The 22,802-nt window shown below is 42.2% G+C and overlaps 1 protein-coding gene across 1 annotated transcript in view; it reads left to right on the top strand.

Annotated features, from left to right (window-relative positions):
• The first annotated feature begins 365 nt into the window (after window positions 1–365).
• The window catches only part of LOC140724519 (extracellular calcium-sensing receptor-like), a 30,302-nt gene continuing 7,865 nt past the window's right edge, over window positions 366–22,802 (top strand). The window contains exons 1-2 of the mRNA XM_073038963.1: window positions 366–435; window positions 22,282–22,517. Of these exons, the coding sequence (XP_072895064.1) occupies window positions 405–435; window positions 22,282–22,517 (267 nt within the window). The 5' untranslated portion in view covers window positions 366–404. The remainder of the gene's footprint in view (window positions 436–22,281; window positions 22,518–22,802) is intronic.

The raw sequence follows: 22,802 nt of genomic DNA, 5'->3' as shown, positions 1-22,802 counted from the left end.
CAATGGAATTCGTTGCCATCGGCAGCTGTAGAGGCCGAGTCTTTATGTATATTTAAGGCAGAGATTGATGTATTCTTGATTGGTTGGGGCATGAAGGGAATCGGGGGAAGGCAGGAGTTTGGGGCTGTATGAAAAATTGGATCAGCTATGATGAAATGGTGGAGAATACCTGATGGGACAAATGGCTTAATTCTGTTCCTTTATCTTATGGTCTTCTTTCCTATTCTACTATTTGGTCTGAACAGCAACTCTTGACCCTGTCCACCTGGTTTTATACATTGCATTGTTGTATAACGATTGGCTGACTATATATTTGCATTAACGAGCAGGTATACCTAATAAAGTGGCCGTTGAACTATGCCTGAATATCGCCTGGACTCTGGGACTTGACTTACAAGAAGAGAATGTGTAGACGGGAACTTCATTACCTAGAGCGTAGGTATTATCAAAAAAGAGAGATTTAAGAGATATTAAAAGCGGATTCTTCACACAGAGTGCAGTGCACATTTGCCATAAACTACCAGAAATAGTGATTGAGGCGGGCACATTAGCAACATTTAAAAGCCATCTAGATAGGAGTATGACTTACTCGACTGATTTCCCTACGAGTTGGCAAAGATTCAGCACAACATCTAAAACTTTGACAACCGTCTATAGATCAAGTCAGGTCAAGTAAAGATTATTGCCATTTAACTATATACATGCTTTAAACCATATAATGTATATAGCAACGAGAGACCATTTCTCCGAAGCAGGGTGTAAAGCAAAGTAGTACACATAACACACGGTAAGGCTAAAATCTACAGAAGAAACACACATAATAAAAAACGAATTAAAGTACATTAATATTAAATATTGTAAGGTACGGAACAGATTAGCCAGTGACAGTTAGAATGCGGTGCGCCAGGGAGGTCAGAAGCCTTATGGCTGCGGGGAAGAACCTGTTTCTCATCCTGACCGTTCTTGTTTTTCATGCATTGTAGTCTCCCACCTGATGATAGAAAGTCAAAGAGAATGTTGGATGTATGGGTGGGATCCGTAATAATACAAAGGGTCCTGCGTACCCAGTGCTCCTGATAAATGTCCTTGATGGATGGCAGGAGACCCCTATTACCCTCTCAGCTGTTCTCACAGTCCTTTGTATGAACTTTTCGTTCGATGTTCGACTGCTCCCATACCTGATGGAGATGCAATTTGTCAGGACGCTGCTAATAGTGCTCCCGTAAAACGGAGTTAAGATCGGGCGGGGGTAGGGATGGCGGTTGCTTTCCTCAATCTTCTTAGGAAGTGGAGGCGCTGCTGTGTGGATGTGTGGTGGAGAGTAGTTTGACTAGAGTATATTGCATCACAGCCTGGTGTTGAAATACCAAATCCTTTGAACGGAAATCCAACAAAAAGTAGTGGATACGGTGCAGTCCAACCCTTCCCCACGATTGAATACATCTACACGAAACGCTGTCGCAGGAAAGCAACATCCGTCATCAATGACCCCCACCATTCAGGACATGCTCTCTTCTCGCTGTTGCCATAAAGAAGAATGTCCAAGAATCTCAGAACTCACAGCACCAGGTTCAGGAACAGTTAGTACCCCTCAGCCATCAGGCTTTTGAAGTAAAGGGGTTAACTTCAGTCAATACTGAAATGTTTCCACAACCTATGGACTCACTTTCAAGGACTTCAGTTCATGTTGTCGCTATCTATTGTTTATTTATTATTATTATTACATCTTTATTTTTGTATTTGCACTGTTTGTTGTCTATTGCACAGTAGTTGAGCGCCCAGGTTGGTGTGATTCTGTCATTTAACTGATTCTGTCATGGTAATTATTCTATTATGGAATTATTGAGTATGCTCATAAGAAAATGAATCTCAGGGCTATATATGATATACAGTATGTGTAATTTGAAAATACATTTGATATGAACTTTGAAATGCGAGGAGATGAGACCTGCTTGCTGGGTATCATAGTTGGTGTGGAAGAGTTGGGACGAAGGGCTGTTTCTGTAAAACACTATGAACCATCTTTCTCGACCATGAATAAGCGATACCGTAACAATAAAAACATCGTTGTTTTATTTAATAGCACCAAGCTGCTATTAAATCAGTTGAGTATCAGTCTTGAAATATTATGTTTAGAAATCTGAGCAGGGACTTGATTCAATAACCTCTGACTCTAAGCTGAGAACACTGATTCAGAACGAATTGCATACGGACAATCTGGGCGCAAACGTAACGCAGGCGTTAGCTTAATGCTGTTGCAGCACGAGGAACAAGGGTTCAATTCTGCTGCTATCTTTAAGGAATTTGTATGTCCTCCCCTTGGCCACATGTGTTTCCTACCGTCGTTTTTGTTTCTTACCACATTCGAAAGAGCTACGGATAGGGTTAATGAGTTGTGGACATGGTACAGTGGCGTCGGAAGCGTGGTGGCACTTACAGGCTGCCCAACACAATCCTCGCTTATTTGACAGAATGGAATATTGAGGCTTTATAAGTCATTGGAGAGACCACACATGGAGTATTGTGGGACGTTTTGGGCTAATTATCTGAGAATTATCTGTTGGCTTTGGAGAGAACTCAGAGGAGGTTCACGAGAATGATACAGAGAATGAAATAGTTAATGATGAGTAACGTTTGAATGGTCAGGGTCTGTACTCACTGGAGTTTAGAAAAATAAGGGTAGATATCATAGAAACTGACCAAATGTTGAAGGGCCTAGATAGAGTGGACGTGGAGAGGATGCTTTCAATATTGGTGGAGTTTGGCACTCCGAATACAATGCCTTCCCTTTAGAACAGAGTTGAGGAGTAATTTCTCTGTTGATGAGCCAGAGGTTGGTGAATCCGTGGGATTCATTACCAGAGACTGTGGAGACCAAATCATTGAGTATCTTTGAAGTGGAGATTCATAGGTTCCTAACTAGTAAGTTTGTCAAATGTTACGGGGTGAAAGCTGTCCCCATGACCACACACGACTATAACAACCTCTGGGGTCGAGAGAGATAATGACTCAGAAATGATGAAACAGCGGAGTAGACTCGATGGGCCGAATGGCTTAATTCTTTGTCTTATTGTCTTCTGAGCTAAGTTCCTTCACGTTGTTACAGCCAGGTGGGTAATGGGGACAACTCCTACTACCTATTAAATGCTCCCAATGGTATGCGCCTCAAACGGCCGCTAACAACCAGGTCTAGCTCCTGGCCTTCACGTGCGCTTAGCTACTAAGCCTGGCGGAATCATTTCTACCGACAAGAGATGAAGCAAAGACGGATTACTGGCACCTTAATATCCGTCGCTTTGAGTAGATATGGCTCGTCAGCCATAGTTGACAGTTCATCTAGGAGAAGGAAGACTGTGATAAACCTCCACTGCGTTGCTGCGATACCCGCTCACGAGAAAGGATTCGGGAATAAACCTCGAAGGAAAAATCTGGAGCTGGATTACTGAAGGCGGTCCTATATTGAGTTCAATGGTGACTGGCAACTCCTCCGACGCTGCTGGTACCAAACTGCATCGGTCTCTGTCATTCCTTCAGATACGTGGAGAGGGGGGAACTTGCTACAATGGCAACAGCTTGCTGTCCATATCCTGCTGCTCAGGCTTGCATACCTACACAGCTAGGACGCAATATCCATGGCCATATCTGACCGATGGCGATCCTCACCTCACTAAGTACTGCTACTGCCTCATAGCTCAGAGTGCTAATCCAACTGGTCTGATTTGCATAGCTTGGATTCCTGAAATCATCCATGCAAACCCTATCTGCACCTTCTCATTGTCTCCAGATACTTTAATAGATATCTCGAAACATAGAAAACCTACAGCACAATACTGGCCCTACGCCCCACAAGGCACAGGGGTGTCCATAACCCTCTATTTTTCTATGCTCCATGTATTATTCATGAGTCTCTTAAAAGACCCTATTGTATTCACCTCCACCACCGTCACCGGCAACACAGTCCACGCACTCTCTGCGTAAAAAAACTATCCCTGACATCTCCTCTGTACCTACTTCCAAGCACCGTAAAACTGTGCCCTCTTGTGTTAGCCATTTTGGCCGTGGGAAAAAGCCTCCGACTATCCACACGATCAATGCCTTTCATCATCTTATACACCTCTATCAGGTCACATCTCATTCTCCGTCGCTCCAATAATTCAATAACATCCCGACAAGAAATGCATGCAGTACTCCAAGTATAGCTAAATCAATTTTCTACAACACTTAAGGGTGACTACAAATTTTTCAATAGACTCCTGGAGTTATGCAGCACGAAAATAGACCCCTTCAAAATTTATCAATGCTGACCAAATTACATATATACGGGTGCCAATTTTGCCTGCGTTTGGTCAATATCCCTGCAAACCTTCCTGTCCACGCATCTATCCGAAAGTATTTTAACTTTTGTAATTGGACCCGCTGGCAGCATGTTCATATACCCACCACCCTGCGTGTGAGAAGATTGCCCTCCAGGTTCCCTTAAGTACCTCCATCTCACCTTTAACCTAGTTTTAGACGAGAAAGACTGTGATCAGTATCAGTGAACGGAGAGTGAAACTGGATAGAAAAATACCCATTGGCCCAACATTTCTGTATCCCCTCTTCTTTCGCCCAACCTTGCACGAACTGGTGCCGTTTGGACCATATGGACACTAGCAAATTCGACTCTCCGGTCCGGATTAATGTAAAACATTGCTTCGCTGATTCGTCATTTTTTTTGATGCTCACCTAGAAGTGAGTAGCCGTGAGGCATTTCAGATTACACTGGGGAAGACAGTTTGATTAGATCCAGGGTGCTGCCCTTCGTTACGGAACCCGGTGATGTAGAGCGTACTAGGGATTGTTTTTACTCGCGACTTTCTTCTTCGGAAATTATGCCTCAGTCCCTCGAGGAAGAAATAAGTGGCGCCTCTGAACGTTTACTTTGTCACGAACTATCAGTATATAAAGACGAGGAAAGGAGCGGGGCATAAGCATGAGAATAGCTCCTTACGGTGACGATGGGTTGTCTACATTGCTGCCTGCTGTTACTGTCTGGCCTTATTCCCGCCGGATTGACGGAGGACCCAAGTTGCAAACGCTGGACTGATTTCGGTTTGCTCGGGTTTTCTAAGGAAGCTGATATTGTCCTCGGCGGAGTTTTCAGTGTCCACGTCGATGTGGAAGATCAAGTCATTTCCTTTAGAACGCAGCCTAAAGCGGAAAACTGCAAACTGTCAGTATAAGTTTGTGATTATCTTGTTGAGGGGTTTCTAATTTCTGTTGACGCAAAGTTGTGGTGATTCTGGATTAAGCTTTTTTTTTTGAGATTATGAATGTTACATTCTAGCAATTAACAAAATATATCATGTAAAATTTATCTTCCTTTCGGTTTGAATCTCGAATTTTAACTCAAATAGGAATGTTCAGAAGGATCATGTGGCCATCAGTAAAGCACAATCACTAGAAGCAAGCGAAAATGTATTGAAAAATAGTGTGAAAATTAAATGTGTGAAGTTACCTTAACTAGAGAGAAGGTTCTTGGGAAACTGAAAGGTCTGAAGATAGATAGGTCACCTGGACCAGATGGTGTACACACCAAGGGTTTGAAAGAGGTGGCTGAAGAGATTGTGGAGACATTAGTAATGATGTCGCGAGAATCAATTGACTATGACATGATTCCGGAAACTGGAAAACGTTTCAAGAAGGGTGAGAGGCAGAAGAAAGGAAACTATAAGCCGTTAATCTGATCTCAGTGGTTGGGAAGTTGTTGCATTCGATTGTTAAGGATGCGGTTTTGGGGTACTAGGTGGCACATAATAGAATAGGCGTGGTTCGCATGGTCTCCTCAAGGGAAAAGATGACCGAAAAAACTGTTGGAATTATTTGAAGAAACAACAAACAGATTAGGCAAATGAAAATCAGTTGATGTGGCAGATTTGACTAGGTGGAATACATGAAGCTGTTTACGAGCCCTTAGTACTACAGGAAAGATTCTAGCATGGATAAAACAGCGTTTGCTTAGCGGGAGGGAAAGAATGGGAATAAAGCAGCCTTTTCCGGTTGGCTGTATGTGATAAGTGGTATTTCACAGGGGTCTGTATTGTGACCGATTCTCTTTACGTTATGTGTTAATGATTTGGATGATGGAAGTGAAGGCTTTGTTGCAAAGTTTGTAGATGATGTTTAGATAGTTGGAGGGGCAAGTAGTTTTGAGGAAGAAGAGAGGCTACAGAAGGACTTAGATGAGGTGAAAGGGCAAAAACTAGCAAATGGAATACAATGCTAGAAAGTGTATGGTATGCACTTTGGTAGAAGAAATGAAAGCAGAAAATTTTCTAAATGAGAAGAAAATACAAAAAAAAAAGGAAGGCACATAGGGAGTTGGGAGTCCGTGTGCAGGATCTCCTAAAGGCTAAATTGCAGAATGAGTCGGTGATAAGGAAGGCAAATAAGATGTTCGTATTTATTTCAAGAGGACTAGAATATAAAAACAAGGATGTGATCTTGAGACCTTAAAAACAATGGTTAGGCCTCATTTTGAGTATTGTGAGCCATTTTGGGCCTTTAACTTAGAAAGGATGTGCTGAAATGGAGATGGTAAAAAGGAGGTTCACAAAAATGATTCCAAGATTGAACGGTTTGTCACATGAAGTGCGTTTGATTGCTCTGGGCTTGCATTCTCTAGAATTCAGATGAACGAGGGGTGACCCTAGAAAAATCTATGGAATGGTGAAAGGTGATGACAGAGAGGATGTGGAGAGATTGTTTCCTATGGTGGAGAGTCTAAGACCTCAGGACAAAGTCTCAGAATAGTGAGGCCAGAGAGTGGTGAATCTATGGAATATTTTGCTACAAGCCGCTATGGTAGCCAGGTATTTATGTTTATTTAAGTTGGAGGTTGATAGATTCTTGATCAGTCAGGGCATGAAGGTATACAGGAAGAAGGCAGGAGATTGGGACGGAGCGAAAATCGATCGGCCATGATGCAATGGCGTGGCACACTGGATGGGCCAAATGGGCTAATTTTTCTCCGATATCCTATGGTGTTATGGTCTTTTGCAGGCTGATTCGGAAAATCAGGTTGTTGGTGACTTTGGACCCCAAGAGAGAGAATTCACCCATCAATTTGAAAAAGTGAAGCTAAAATCAAATGTATCTATATTACATGCAAATAAATGGAAATGCAGTCCTGAGAGATGCTGGCCAAAGTTGATTAAAAGAGTATAGCAGCAGGATTGACGGTAGAACAGTAATAACTGGAGTTTCTTGGAGCTATTCAGAAGGCGCAAGATAGATATTTCCCAATGAAGAACAAGTACTTCAAGGGCAGGATGAAGTATCCGTGACTGACGAGGGAAGTCAGGCCAACATATAGGCAAAAGAGAGGGCATAATATCCAGCAAAATAGTTATTGGGCAGCTTTCCAAAACCAACAGAAGACAACTGAAAAGATGAAATATGATAAGCTAGCCAGTAAAGTCAAATGAGGAAACCAAAATATTTTTTTAAGATACAAAAGGGTGAAAGAGAGGCGAGAGTAGATATTGGACAACTGGAAAATGATACTGTAGAGATGGCAATGGGGTACAAAAATGGCGGACTAAGTTAATAAGAATTTTGCACCAGTCTTCACTGTGGAAGGCACGAGCAGTACGCTGAAGGTTCGAGAGTGTCAGAGTGCAGACATGAGCGCGGGTGGTATTACTTGGGAGAAGTTGATTTGGAAATTGAATGGTCTGAAGGTAGATAAGCCACCTGGACCAGATCGACTACACCCCATGTCCCTGAACGAGGTAGCTGAAGACATTGTAGAGGCATTAGTAATGATCTTTCAAGACTCAATAGATTCTGGCGTGACTCCAGAAGACTTGAATATTGTTAATATCACTCCATTTTTTGAGGAGGAAGGGAAGCAGAAGTAGGAATTTATAGGCCAGCTTGCCTGAAGTCAGTGGCTGAGAAGATGATGGAGTCGGTTGTTTAGGATGAGCTTTCCGGGTACTAGATGCACGTGATAAAATAGGCTAAAATCAGCATGCTTTGTGCAAGGGAAATTCTTGCCTGACTAATCTGATGGTATTCTTTGAAAAAGTAACAAGCAGAATGGACAAAGATGAATCTGTGATTGTGGTGCACTTGGATTTTCAGAAGCCCTTTTGCAAGGTGCCGCCCATGAGGCTGATGAGCACGATAAGAGCCGATGATATTACAAGAAAGATGCCAGCATGGATAGTGCATCGGTCGATTGGTAGGAGGTAAATGGTGGGAATAAATGGACCCTTTACTGATTTGCTGCCGGTGACCAGTGGTGGTCTGTAGGGGTTGGTGTTTTTTTTTTTAGCTGTCTATGTCAATGAATGGCATGACAGAATTGGTGACTTTGAGGCCCCGTTTGCGGAATATACAAAGGGGCATGTAGTGTTGAGTAAACAAGAGGCTACTGAAGGAATTAGTGATATTAGAAGAATGGGCAAAGAAGTGGCAGATGGAATATAGTGCCAGGAAGCGTATGGTCATGCACTTTGGTAGAATAAATCAAAGTCTAGTCTATTTTTGAAACGGGGAGAAAATTCAAAAATCCGCGCTGAAAAGGAATTGGGAGCCCTGTTGCCTGATTCCCTAAATGTTACCTTGCAGTTTGAGCCCGTGGCGAGGAAGGCAAATGTGATGTTACCATTGATTTTGAGAGGAGAAGAATATGAAAACAAGGGCATAATACGGAGGTTTCTATGGCACTGGTGAGTCCTCGATTGGAGTATCGTGAGCAGGTTTGGACCCCTTATCTAAGAAAGGACTTTCTGACACTGGAGAAGAATCAATAGATGCAGCTCTATAAAACTCTAGTTAGGCCACACTTGGAGTACTGTGTCCAATTCTGGTCGCCTCACTATAGGAAGGATGTGGAAGCATTGGAAAGGGTACAGAGGAGATTTACCAGGATGCTGCCTGGTTTAGAGAGTATGGATTATGATCAGAGTTTAAGGGAGCTAGGGCTTTACTCTTTGGAGAGAAGGAGGATGAGCGGAGACATGATAGAGGTGTACAAGATATTAAGAGGAATAGACAAGGTGGACAGCCAGCGCCTCTTCCCCAGGGCACCACTGTTCTGTACAAGAGGACATGGCTTTAAGGTAAGGGGAGGGAAGTTCAAGGGGGATATTAGAGAAAGGTTTTTCACTCAGAGAGTTATATGGGAGGCAGGGTTTGAGGGTCGGCACAACATTGTGGGCTGAAGGGCCTGTAATGTGCTGTACTATTCTATGTTCTATGTTCTAGAGGTTCACTACAATGATTCGGGGAATGAAAGACTTGTCGTTTAAGGAGCATTTAATGGTTCTGGGCCTATCTTCATTGGAATTTAGAACAATGAGCGGGATCTTATTGAAACAAATCGAACTTTGAAAGGAATAGATAGGTTGGATGTGGAGAGGATGTTTCCGAGAGTGGGAGAATCTAAGACCAAATGGCAAAACTTCAGAATAGAGCGACATTCATTTAGAATGGAGATGAGGAAGGTGCTGAATCTGTAGAATACATTGCCAATGGCGGCTGTGGCAGTCTGGTCTTTGGATTTATATAAGGCGGAGGTTGAAAGGTTCTTGATTGTTGAGGGTGTGAAAGGTTACGTGGAGAAGGCAGGAGAATGGAATTGCGAGGGACAATAAATCAGCCACGATGGAATAGCGAAGTAGTTTCGATGCGTCGACCCAATTAAGCTCCTATGTCTTCTGCTCTTATGGTGTCATGTCTGAAAAACTGAAATTTCAGGAAACACTCAACTGGCCAGGTACCATCCATGGGAACAGACACCTTTTGTGTATCGGGAAGGATACCATCCTTAGCGACTGGAGGGCGGCTGAATGTCCAACCAGGATAGTAACGGAGACATTCGTTTAGCAGGCTCTTAGATAGGCACAGGAACCGTGCAGATAATTGGTGATGGTGGTGTGGAGGATATGATATTTTATAGGCAGAAGAGAATAGTTTAGAAGATATGACTAAACACATTGAGATGTGTCTAAACACACTGGTGAAGGTAGAGCAGTAGCTGTAGTGTATAAGGATTCCAGCAAGGCATTTGATAAGGTACCCCCTGCAAGGCTTATTGAAAAGTAGGGAGGCATGGGATCGAAGGGGACATTGCTTTGTGGATCCAGAACCGGCTCGCCCACAGAAGGCAAAGAGTGGTTGTAGATGGGTCATATTCTGCATGGAGGTCGGTGACCAGTGGTGTGTCTTAGGGTTCTGTTCTGGGACCCTTACTCCTCGTGATTTTTATAAATGACCTAGATGAGGAAGTGGAGGAATGGGTTTGTAAGTACGCCGATGACACAAAGGTTGGAGGTGTTGTGGATAATGTGGAGCGCTATCAGAGGTTACAGCGGCACATTGATAGAATGGCAAAACTGGGCTGAGAATTGGCAGAAGGAGTTCAACCCAGAGAAGTGTGAAGTGGTTCATTTTGGTAGATCAAATCTGATGGCAGAATAGAGTATTAATGGTAAGACTAGGCAGTGTGGAGGATCAGAGCGATCTTGGGGTCCGAGTCCACAGGACGCTCAAAGCAGCTGCGCAGGTTGACTCTGTGGTTAAAAAGGCATATAGTGCATTGGCCTTCATCAATCGTGGAATTGAAATTAGGAGCCGAGAGGTAATGTTGCAGCTATATAGGACCCTGGTCAGACCCCACATGGAGTACTGTGCTCAGTTCTGGTCGCCTCACTACGGGAAGGATGTGGAAACCATGGAAAGGGTGCTGAGGAGATTTACAAGGATGGTGCCTGGATTGGGGAGCATGCCTTATGAGAACAGGTTGAATGAACTCGACTTTTTCTCATTGGAGCGAAGGAGGATGAGAGGTGACCTGATACAGTTGTATAAGATGATGAGAGGCATTGATAGTGTGGATAGTCAGAGGCTTTTTCCCAGGGCTGAAATGGTTGCCACAAGAAGACACAGGTTTAAGGTGCTGGGGAGTAGGTACAGAGGAGATGTCAGGGTTAGGTTTTTACTCAGAGAGTGGTGAGTGCATGGAATGGGCTGTCAGCAACGGTGGTGGAGGCCGATATGACAGTGTCTTTTAAGAGACTTTTGGATAAGTACATGTAGCTTACAAAAGTAGAAGGCTATGGTAATTTCTAAGGTAGGGACAAATAACCATATAACAATTACAGCACGGAAACAGGCCACCTTGGCTCTATCAGTCCGTGCCAAACGCTTATTCTCACCTAGTCCCACCTCCTTGCACTCAGCCCATAACCTTCCATTCCTTTCTGTCCATATACCTATCCAATTTTTAAAAAATGACAAAACGGAGCCTGCCTCTACCACCTCTACTGGAAGCTCGTTCCACACAGTTACCACTCTCGAGTAAAGAAGTTCCCCCTCGTGTTACACCTAAACTTTTGCCCCTTAAATCTCAACTCATGTCCTCTTGTTTGAATCTCCCCTACTCTCAATGGAAATAGCCTATCCACGTCAACTCTATCTAACCCCCTCATATTTTTAAATACCTCAATGAAGACACCCCTCAACCTTCTACGCACCAAAGAATGAAGACCTAACTTGTTCAACCTTTCTCTGTAACTTAGGTGCTGAAACTCAGGTAACATTCTAATAAATCTCCTCTGTACTCTCTCTATTTTGTTGACATCTTTCCTAAAATTCGATGACCAGAACTGTACACAATACTCCAAATTTGGCCTCACCAATGCCTTGTACAATTTTAACATTACATCCCAACTCCTATACTCAATGCTCTGATTTATAAAGGCCAGCATACGAAAAACATTCTTCACCACCCTGTCCACTTGAGATTCCACCTTCAGGGAACTATGCACCATTATTCCTAGATCACTCTGCTCTACTGCATTCCTACCACATTTACCATGTATGTCCTATTTTGATTATTTCTACCAAAATGTAGAACCTCGCATTTATCAGCATTAAACTCCATCTGCCATCTTTCAGCCCACTCTTCTAACTGGCCTAAATCTCTCTGCAAGCTTTGAAAATCTACTTCATTATCCACAACGGCACCTATCGTAGTATCATGTACATACTTACTAATCAAATTTACCACCCCATCATCCAGATCATTAATGTATATGACAAACAACATTGGGCCCAGTACAGATCCCTTAGACACACCACTAGTCAGCGGCCTCCAACCTGACAAACAGTTATCCACCACTACTCTCTGGCATCTCCCATCCAGTCACTGTTGAATCCATTTTACTACTTCAATATTAAAATACCTAACGATTGAACCTTCCTAACTAACCTTCCGTGTGGAACCTTGTCAAAGGCCTTACTGAAGTCCATATATACAACATCCACTGCTTTACCCTCGTCAACTTTCCTAGTAACCTCTTAAAAAATGCAATATGATTTGTCAAAAATATCCTTCCACGCACAAATCCATGTTGACTGTTCCTAATTAGACCCTGTGTATCCAGATAATTATATATACCACCTCTAAGAATACATTCCATTAATTTACCCACCACTGATGTCAAACTTACAGACCGGTAATTGCTAGGTATACTCTTAGAACCCTTTTTAAACAATGGAACCACATGAGCAATACGCCAATCCTCCGGCACCATCCACGTTTCTAATGACATTTGAAATATTTCTCTCAGAGCCCTTCCTATTTCTACACTAACTGCCCTCAAGGTCCTACGGAATATCCTGTCAGGACCCGGGGACTTAGCCACTTTTATATTCTTTAAAAGCGCCAGTTCTTCCACTTCTTTAATCATCATAGTTTCCATAACTACCCTACTTGTTTCCCTTACGTTACACAATTCAATATCCTTCTCCTTAGTGAATATCGAAGAAAAGAAATTATTCAACATCTTCCTCATCTCTTTTGGCTCCGCACATGGCTGTCCACTCTGATTCTCTATGGGACCAATTTTATCCCTCACTATCCTTCTGCTATTAATATAACTGTAGAAAGCCTTCGGATTTATTTTCACCTTACTTGCCAAAGCAGCCTCATATCTTCTTTAAGTTTTCTAATTTCTTTCTTAAGATTCTTTTTTTACATTCCTTGTACTCATCGAGCACCTCATTTACTCCATGCTGCCTATATTTATTGTAAACTCTCTCTTTTCCCAAACCAATTTTCCAATATTCCTTGAAAACCATGGCTCTCACAAACTTTTAATCTTTCTTTTCAACCTAACAGGAACATAAAGATTCTGTACCCTCAAAATTTCACCTTTAAATTACCTCAATTTCTCTATTACATCCTTCCCATAAAACAAATTGTCCCAATCCACTCCCTCTAAATCCTATCGCATCTTGTCAAAGTTAGGCTTTCTCCAGTCAAAAATCTCAAAGCTGGGTCCAGTCCTATCCTTCTCCATAATTATATTGAAACTAATGGCATTGTGATCACTGGACCCGACTTGCTCCCCAACAAATATCTCCGTAACATGACCTATCTCATTCCCTAACAGGAGATCCAACACTGCCCCTTCTCTAGTTGGTACCTCTATGTATTTCTGCAAAAACACTATCCTGCACACATTTTACAAACTCCAAACTATCCAGCCCTTTTACAGAATGGGCTTCCCAGTCAATGTGTGGAAAATTAAAATCTCCTACAATCACAACCTTGTGCTAACTGCAAATATCTGCTATCTCCTTTCAAATTTGCTTCTCCAATTCTCGCTCCCCATTAGGTGGTCTATAATACACCCCTATAAGTGTTACTACACATTTTCCCTTCCTCAATTCCACTCAAATAGCCTCCCTAGACGAGCCCTCTAATCTATCCTGCCAAAGCACTGCTGTAATATTTTCTCTAACAAGCAATGCAACACCTCCCCCTCTTGCCCCTCCGATTCTATCACACCTGAAGCAACGAAATCCAGGAATATTTAGTTGTTAATCACACCCCTCCTGCAACCATGTTTCACTAATAGCTACATCATATTTCCAGGTATCAATCCATGCTCTAAGCTTATCCACCTTTCTTACAATGCTCCTAGCATTAAAATAGATGCATTTAAGAAACTCTCCACCTCCTACTCTCTGTTTATTCCTAATGGTGCAAACAACTTTATTATCTTTATCTTCATTTTCTCCTACATCTTCGGGTTGAGCGCTCCCCTTCTCTGTCACATGTTCGGCAAAAATTTGTGGGCCGAAGTGCCTGCATTATGATGTAGGTTTTCTTTGTTTCTAGTAAGTATTAGTGTCATGTTTTGGGTAATACATTGTGGGCCGAAGGGCCTGTTCATGCGCTGCACTGTTTTACATCCTATGTTCTGTCAGCACCAGGAAAGAGTTCAGTGTTCAGATTTCAAAAGGAAATTTATTATCCAAGTACGTATATGTCACCATATAATACCCTGAGATCCATTTTCTTGTGACTTTTACAGAAGAACAAAAAGGACAATAGAATTGAACAAAGTACACGCTGAGATTGACAAACAACCAATGCGCAAATTTGCGCAGGCTGTACAAATACGATAACAATAATAATCCATAATAACTGTCGGATACAATAATAAGGATAAACAATGAAGAATAACTTATTTACTAGATATAGCCATTACAAACAGACATGTGAAGATGTGAAAAAAACCAGAAAAATGCTGAATTAAAAGGGGAAATTGAAAGACTTTGGAACATGAATAAGGTATACATTGTCATGATAATACCTAAAACTGGTGTCATCCCAAAGGCACAACATAATAGGGGTACACAGTAATATCTATGTAAATCTTCAGCAAGCCGGAATACTAAACCCTACTAGAATAGTCTGAATGTTGATAAATGCACGTGCTTATCAATGCCCATGTCTCAGGATTTACCAGATTGAGCCGAGAAACCATTAAATAATAATAATAATAGTAATATAACAACAATAATAATATTATTATAATGATGATGATGTTGATGATGATAATAATGATAATGATAATAATAATAATAATAATAATAATAGAATAATATTGAGTACACGAGTTGTTGAGTCCTTGAAAGTGAGTCCACAGGCTCTAGAATCAGTCCAGCGTTGAAGTGAATGAAGTTATCCATGCTGGTTCAGGACTATCCCTGAACCAAATAATGTGGGACCAAAGGCTCTAGTACCTCCTTCCCGACTGCAGCTGCGAGAAATGGGCATGGAGAGAAAACAATGCTACTCTACTTAGATATAGCCACTAATATTTGATCTGAGACATAAACTCAATTTCTCTTTTCATAAATTCTGAAATCCTGCGTTCTAAGTTACAATTCTGGTCCATTTTATTGCTGAGCTTTAAATGGTTTGAAAACCTTTGTGCTTTTTAGAGTGGCTTTAATTTCAATAAAACACGTTGGAAGTAATTTCGTCTTCATTTAGGATCAGTGCATAAAGATTTGATTTGTTTCCGTTGGTACATGAATGAAATATTATTCTTTATAGATACTAGGGTAACTTAATTTTAAGCAACAAACAATAGGCTGGAACATCTCAGGATCTGTGGGTGGAATAGATTATGTAGTTCAAACCATTGCTCTAGGTCCTGATGTAGGTTCTCCACCCGAAATGTTCAGAATTCCTTTCCTCTCACAGATGCTGAGTTCCTCCAGCAGATTATTTGCTGCAACCTATTAGAGTATGTGCAGTTTCTCGTGTGTCTATCTTGAAAGTAAGTCTGCTTAGTTTTGCTTTTATTCAGTACCTTGTAAAAATATTCAGCCCCAACTCTTTGTTCACACAAATGTGTATTACAACCAGGATTTTAATCAAATTAACTGAGAAAGATTATTTGTTAATCACATGCTGCTTTTTTCACCGTAGATCCCAAAGGGAGCAAAAATGCAAAGATTCAAAAACGAAAAATACATAAACTGAAATTTCTACCCATCAAAAGTAATCCCGGTTTTGACCTGTACATACCAGATTAACCTCTCACGGCTAATATAGCCAGTAGTCTTTTTGGATATGTCTCTATAAACCTTACACAACTTGCTGTAGCAACATTTTCCCATTCCCCCCTTGCCAAAATTGCTGAAGCTTGGGGAACTGTAGTGGACATCAATCTTGAGGTCTTGCCGGAGATGGTGGACTGTAAGACCATGAGAGCATAGGCTATTTGTCCTATCGAGTCTGATCTGCCATTCAATCATGACTGATCCTTTTTTCCCTTCCTTATCCCTGCTCCCTGGGCTTTTCCCCGTAACCGTTGATGCCGGGGCCAATCAGAACCTGTCAATCTCTGCCTTAACTACACCCAACGACCTGGCCTTCATAGCTGCCTGTGGTAACAAATTATGCAAATTCACCATCCTCTGGCCAAAGAAATGCCTCTGTATCTCAGTTTTAATTGGACAACCCTCAATATTGAGGCTGCGCCCTCTTGTCCTAGACTCCTCCACCATGGTAAACATCCTTTCCACATCGGCTCTGTCTAGACCTTTCAACATTCAAAAGGATTCAGTGAGATCCGCCCTCATTCTTCTAAATTACAGAGAGTACAGACCCAGACCCACCAAACGACCCTCATATATTAACCCTTTTATACCAACAATCATCGGAGTGAACCTTATCTGAACCCTCTCCAATGCGTCTACACCTTTTCTTAGTTAAGAAGTGCAAAACTGGGCTCATTCATGACTTATAAAACCCTAGCATCACACTCCTGCTCTTAGAGCCTAGACCTCTTGAAATGAATGCTAACATGGCACATTCTTCACCACCAACTCAACCCGCAAGATAAAGTTTAGGGTGTTCTGCACAAGGACTCCCAAGACATTTTGCATCTCAGACTTTTGAAATTTCTCCCAGTTTAGAAACGAGACTGCACATTTATTTCCTACCAAAATGCATGAACCGCTTTCTTGTCCATTCTTTCAATCTGTTTAAATCCTGCTGGAGCTTTCCTGCTTACCTGCTCGTCTATGAATCTTCAAATCATCTGCAAACTTGGAAACAAAGACATCTATTCCTTCATTTAAATAATTAATATTCAGCATAAAAAGATGTATTCAGAACACCGACCCCTGCAGAACACCAGTAGCAATTGGCCACCAATTATAAATGATCCTTTTATACTTACTCGCTGCCTTCTACCAATCAGCCAATGCTCTAACCATGCTAGTAACTTTCCTGTAATACCATGGGCTCTTAACTTGGTGAACCGCCTCATGCATGACACCTTTTAAAAGGCTTACTGAAAATCCAAATATACCCGAACCCATGCATCCCTTTATCCATCCTTCTTGTAATCGCCTTCGTCAGGCAAAATTTACCCTTTAAGAAACGATGCTGACTTATTCTATCTTCTCCTGTGTCATCAAATACTCCATAACCGCATCCTTAAGAATTGACTCCAACATCTTCCGTACCACCAAGATCTATAACTGGCTTGTAATTTCCTTTCTGCTGCCTTCTTCCTTTCTTAAAGAGGGGAGTGACATTTGCAATTTTCTAGTCTTCCAGAACCATGCCACAGTCCAATGGTTCTTGAAAGATCATTACTAATGTCTCCGTAATGTCTACCGTTACCTCTTTCAGAATCTTAGGGTGCGTTTCATCTGGTCCTTTACCTGTTAGATATGTACCTTTACCCAGCTGAAAGCTTTTTGAACACATTCTCTGACATCTCCTTATCCCCCGTTACTATTTTCTGGCCCCATTTTCCAGCGATGCTATATCCACTCTCATCTCTCTAATTTTTTATATATCCGAAAAAGCTTTTTCTATTCACCTTGATATTTATCGCTAACTTGCTTTGATATTTTATTTTTCCCTCCTAATGATTATTTTATTTGCTATCTGCTGATTTTTAAAAGCTTCATAAATCCGCTATCTCCTTGCTAATTTTTGCTTTGTGGTATTTCCTCTCTTTTGCTTTTACATTAGCTTTGACTTCTCTTGTAATCCATGGTTGTACTATTTTGCCATTTGAGTATTGCTTTGTTTTGGAATACATCTATCCTGCACCTTCCTCATTCCCCCCCCCCCCCCCCCAAACCCAAGCTCTCTAATCGCTCCGGATCATTAAGTAGCACCCAATCCAGTATAGCTGATCCTCTTGTAGGCTCGACGACAAACTGCTCTAAAAAGTAATCTCACAGGCATTCAGCAATTTCACTCGCTTGAGATCCACTGCCAACCCGATTTTACCAATCTACCTTTTTTTTTCACCAACAGAGCCATGCCACCCCCTCTGTCTACCTGCCTATCCCTCCGATACGATGCGTAACTTTGGACAGTCAGCCTGCAACTTCAACCGTCCTCCAGCCACAATTCAGTGATGGCCACAGCATCTTACCGGACAGTCTGTAATAGTGCAACAAGATCATTCATTTTATTTCTTAAACTCCATATATTGAGATGTAACACTTTGAGTACTGTATTTGCAATGCTTTTTGTTTCTGCATCTGCAATGCAGTGATAGGCTGCAATTTTGTCCTATCATCTGCCTGTCCTTCCTGGCAGTCTGATTGTACGCTACCGTTTTTTCTTCATCAACCGTCTTATCCTGAGTCCCTTCACACTGATTCCCAATACCCCTGCCAAATTAGTTTCAACATTCCCCAACAGCTCTAACAAACCTGCCCGAAAGATTATTGGGCCCTCTCTTGTTAGGTGCAATCCGTCCCTTTTGTTCAGGTCATAGCTCCGCCGGAAAATATCCCTATATATCAAAAACCCGAAGCCCTGCCGCCTGTACCGGCTTTTCAGCCACGCATGAAGTCATCCTGTTTCTACCCTTACTGGTGCGTGGCACATACACCAATCCAGAAGTTACTACCCTGAAGGTCATATCTCGCAGCCTTCTGCCGAATTGTCTAAGTTGTCTCTTCAAGACCTCTTTGCTTTTCCTTCTTATGGCATAGATACCAGTATATACAAAGCGACCTGGCTGTTCTAACCCGCCCTCTAAAATGCTGTGGACGCAATCCGAGATATCACTGACCCTGACAGCTGCGAGGCAACATACTATTCGCGTGTCCCGTACAATTATACAGGAATCTCCTGTCTGTTCATCTGGCTATTAAGCCCCCTAATACTATCGCTCCCCTCTTCTGCCCCTTTCACTTTCGAACTTCGGACCCAAGCTCAGTGCCGTTAACCCTGTCTCCATCGCATTCCCCTGGGAGGTCATCTTCTACAACAATATCCAAAATGGTATACTGATTAGTGAGGGGAACGACTCAAGGGTGCTTTTCACTAATTAATTGCTAACCTTCCCATTCTTTCTCCTGACAGTCACACAACTACCCGTCTCCGCAACCTCGGAGTGACTACTTCCCCATAAATTTGATCGATGATCTCCTCACTCTTCCGTACAATCCCAAGGCCATCCAACTGCTGCACCAAATCCCTACACGGTCTTTAAGCAGCTGCCTCTGGTAACAATTCATGCAAACGTAGCTCCCTGAGAGACTCTGGGTCCTAGGACTCCAACATTTGGCATGAAGAACACACAATGGTAATTTAAACTACACTGAGTACCCCTGACTCAGTAAGAAAAAAAGGGAAACTTAACTGAAACTTAACCGGACAACTTACCCAGAGCCAACGCTTCTTCCTAGCCAAAACCCAATGCCTGAGACTCCCACTCTCATCATTGGTTCACTTCCAACAATGGCAGCTCCATTTGTCCCTTCTGTACTTTTGTTTACTCCTTTCTGTGCTGCTCCTGCTGCTGACTGGACCGCCAGAATGATATCGAACGCCCGAGAAGCTCCCTTTAAACGACCACCGCCATCCTGCAAGAAACCTCCTCCTTGTGCAGTGCTCCATCCGCTGATTGAACCACTGGAATACTGCATCGGGTGAAGGCAAGAGGAGGTAACGAAAGAAATAGATGAGGGTAGGGCGGTAGATGTGCTCTACGTGGATTTTAGCAAGGCAGTTGACAAGTTCCACCAGGAGAGACTCATCCAGAAAGTCATGAGGCATGGGATCAGTGGAACCTTGGCTGTTTGGATAAAAAATTGGCTTACAGGAAGAAAGTAGAGGGTAGTAGTGGAAGGAAAGTATTCTGCATGGAGGTCAGTGACTAGTGGAGTGCCGCAAGGATCTGTCCTGGGACTCCTGCTCTTTGTACATTTTATAAATGACCTGGATGAAGAGGCAGAAGGATGAGTGAGTAAGTTTCCGGATGAGACGAAGATTGAAGGAATTGTGGATGGAGCTGTAGTTGTCGAAGGTTACAAGAGTATATAGACAGGATGCAGAGTTGGGCAGAAAAGTGGCAGATGGAGTTCAATCTGGATAAGTGTGAGGTGATGCATTTTGGAAGGACAAACCAGAAGGCTGAGTACAGGGTTAATGGTTGGTTACTTAAGAGTATGGATGAACAGAGGGACCTTGGGGTTCAAATCCATACATCCCTCAAGGTCGCTGCGCAGGTTGTTAGGATAGTTAAGAAGGCCTAAGGGATGCCAGGTTTCATTAATCGGGGGGTTGATTTCAAGAGTAGTGAGGTAACGTTGCAATTCTACAAATCTCTGGTGACACCACACTTAGAGTATTGTGTTCAGTTCTGGCCACCTCATTATAGAAAGGATGTGGATGCTATGGAGAGGGTGCAGAGGAGATATACCAGGATGTGGTCTGGAGTCGAAAACAAGTTTTATGAGGCAAGGTTAGCAGAGCTGGGACTTTTCTCTTTGGAGCGTAGAAGGATGAGAGGGGACTTGATAGAGGTCTACAAGATTATGAGAGGCGTGGATAGGGTGGATAGCCAGCACTTGTCTCCCAGGGCACGAATAGCAAACACCAGAGGGCATATGTACAAAATTAAGGAAGGGAAGTTTAGGGGAGACAACAGGGGTAAGTTTTTTACACAGAGGGTTGTGGGTGCCTGGAATGACTTGCCAGGGATGGTGGTGGAGGCTAAAACATTAGGGGTATATAAGAGCCTATTAGACAGGCACATGGATGAGAAAAAAGAGGGTTACCTGGTAGTGTGGATTTAGTACTTTTTAAAGGAATATATGGGTCGGCACAGCATCGAGGGCCGAAGGGTCAGTACTGTACTGTAGTTTTCTAGTGTCTACTGTCCAGTGATTCCGGCTGGGTTACTGAAGGACTCCAATTTTCTTTATTTGAAGCCACTTCATGGATGCTTTGGCAGTGGGCTTTGTGTCGTCCTGCTGAAAGACGAACTTCCTCCACAGCTTAAGCTTTCTGGCAGAAGAGAGTAGGTTTTATCCAGGATTTAGCAGCATTCACCTCCCCATCAATCCTGCCCAGATTTCCAGTCCCTGCTGTGAAAAGCATTCCCCACAGCATACTTTACAGTAGGGACGGTGTTACCTGGTTGACGTGCAGTATTAGATTTAATACAGCATGGACCGTTTAATGTTGAAGCCAAAAACTTCAATTTTAGCCTCATCCGACCATAAGCACTTCCACATGTTTACAGTATCTTCTAAATTAAACTTTGCAAAAAACCTTTACCGGCAAGGATATGCTTTTTTTTTGGACAGGGCTTCTTCTTTGCCACTCCTCCATAAATACCATTTTAATGAAACGTCTTAGACATTGCGGAGCCATGAACAGCATCTTCAGTTGCAGTCACCGTCTTCTGCAGCTCGCACAGTGTGATTGATGGCGTCACAGTAGCCTCCCTTACAAGTACCATTCTTCTCTTACGACTATGCTTAGGGGGACACCGTGACCTATGCAGTATGGCCGTAGTTTCATATTTGTTCTACTTTCTTACAATGCACTACACTGAGCTCTGAGGTATATTTAATGCCTTTGATACGATCTTGTACCCATTTCCAGATTTGCGCTTCTCTATTATAATTTTCCTGATTTGTCTTGAATGCTCTTTTGCCTTCATTTTAGTGTGGTCAGTTCAAAATCTGCCATACTGTTGGATCTTACAGAGAGAGCGTGTATCTATTCAGGTGAGCCTCCAATTTTGCACTTCAATAAATTGGGTAAGTTGGTAAGGTAATACGTATCTTGCACCCTCGAAAAGTTAATGTAGTAATTAAAAAGGAGATGAATATTTTGTCTGCCTCCCAATTTTAGCTTTTCATTTTTAGTAAAATGTTAACAGGTTCTGGAATTTTCCTCTGTTTTGACATAATGCGCCATGTTTTACACATTACCTTAAAATCCTACTTTAATATCTTTTAAATCTAGGAAATGAACCAGCAACCGGTGAACATAGTTGTGGGGGCTGAATTATTTTTCAAGGTACTGTATGTGTGGCGTTTTGTAATTGTCATATTTTGTTAAACCTTTTTCATAAATAAGCAATTGTATTTTGTGCAGCTTCAGGTTCAGACTTTTCCGTTTAGCAATAACGATGATCTTTGCAATAGAGGAAATTAATAAGCACCCGGAACTGCTTCCAAACGTTACGCTGGGTTACAGGATTTACGATTCTTGTGGCAGGCCTACTGTATCCTTAAAAGCAGCTTTTGAGTTTTTAAACAGCCAGGACGCAACAAATTCGACCTGTCGAAGAGCTCCGGTGGTTCCCGCTATCGTCGGGGATTCTGGATCATCACAGACTTTAGTGATCGCGTCACTAATTGGTTCCTTTCGGATACCTATGGTAAGGTTGATACGTAACTTTATGAACCTGTGTCGTAAACCTGATCAGATTTTCAGAAATAATTACTTAAACGACTTCTATATTGTTGCCTTTGCATAGGTCTGGTAGGACATATAAATTATTTCGTTATTTTTTTTACTTTAGGTAGGCTGCTTTCTCATATTATTTAGTCAGAATCAGAATGAGAATCAGAATCAGTGTTATATCAGTGTTTTTTTGTGATATACCAAATCTTCTCAACTGGATCATGGATGCAACCATAGCGTGGAGCGTAGTGTTGATCAT

The sequence above is a fragment of the Hemitrygon akajei genome, chromosome 3 (genome assembly GCF_048418815.1).
Source record: "Hemitrygon akajei chromosome 3, sHemAka1.3, whole genome shotgun sequence".
Taxonomy (NCBI): Eukaryota; Metazoa; Chordata; class Chondrichthyes; order Myliobatiformes; family Dasyatidae; genus Hemitrygon; species Hemitrygon akajei.
The sequence above is the reverse complement of the archived record's forward strand: the minus strand, read 5'-3'. Positions and strand labels throughout refer to the sequence as shown.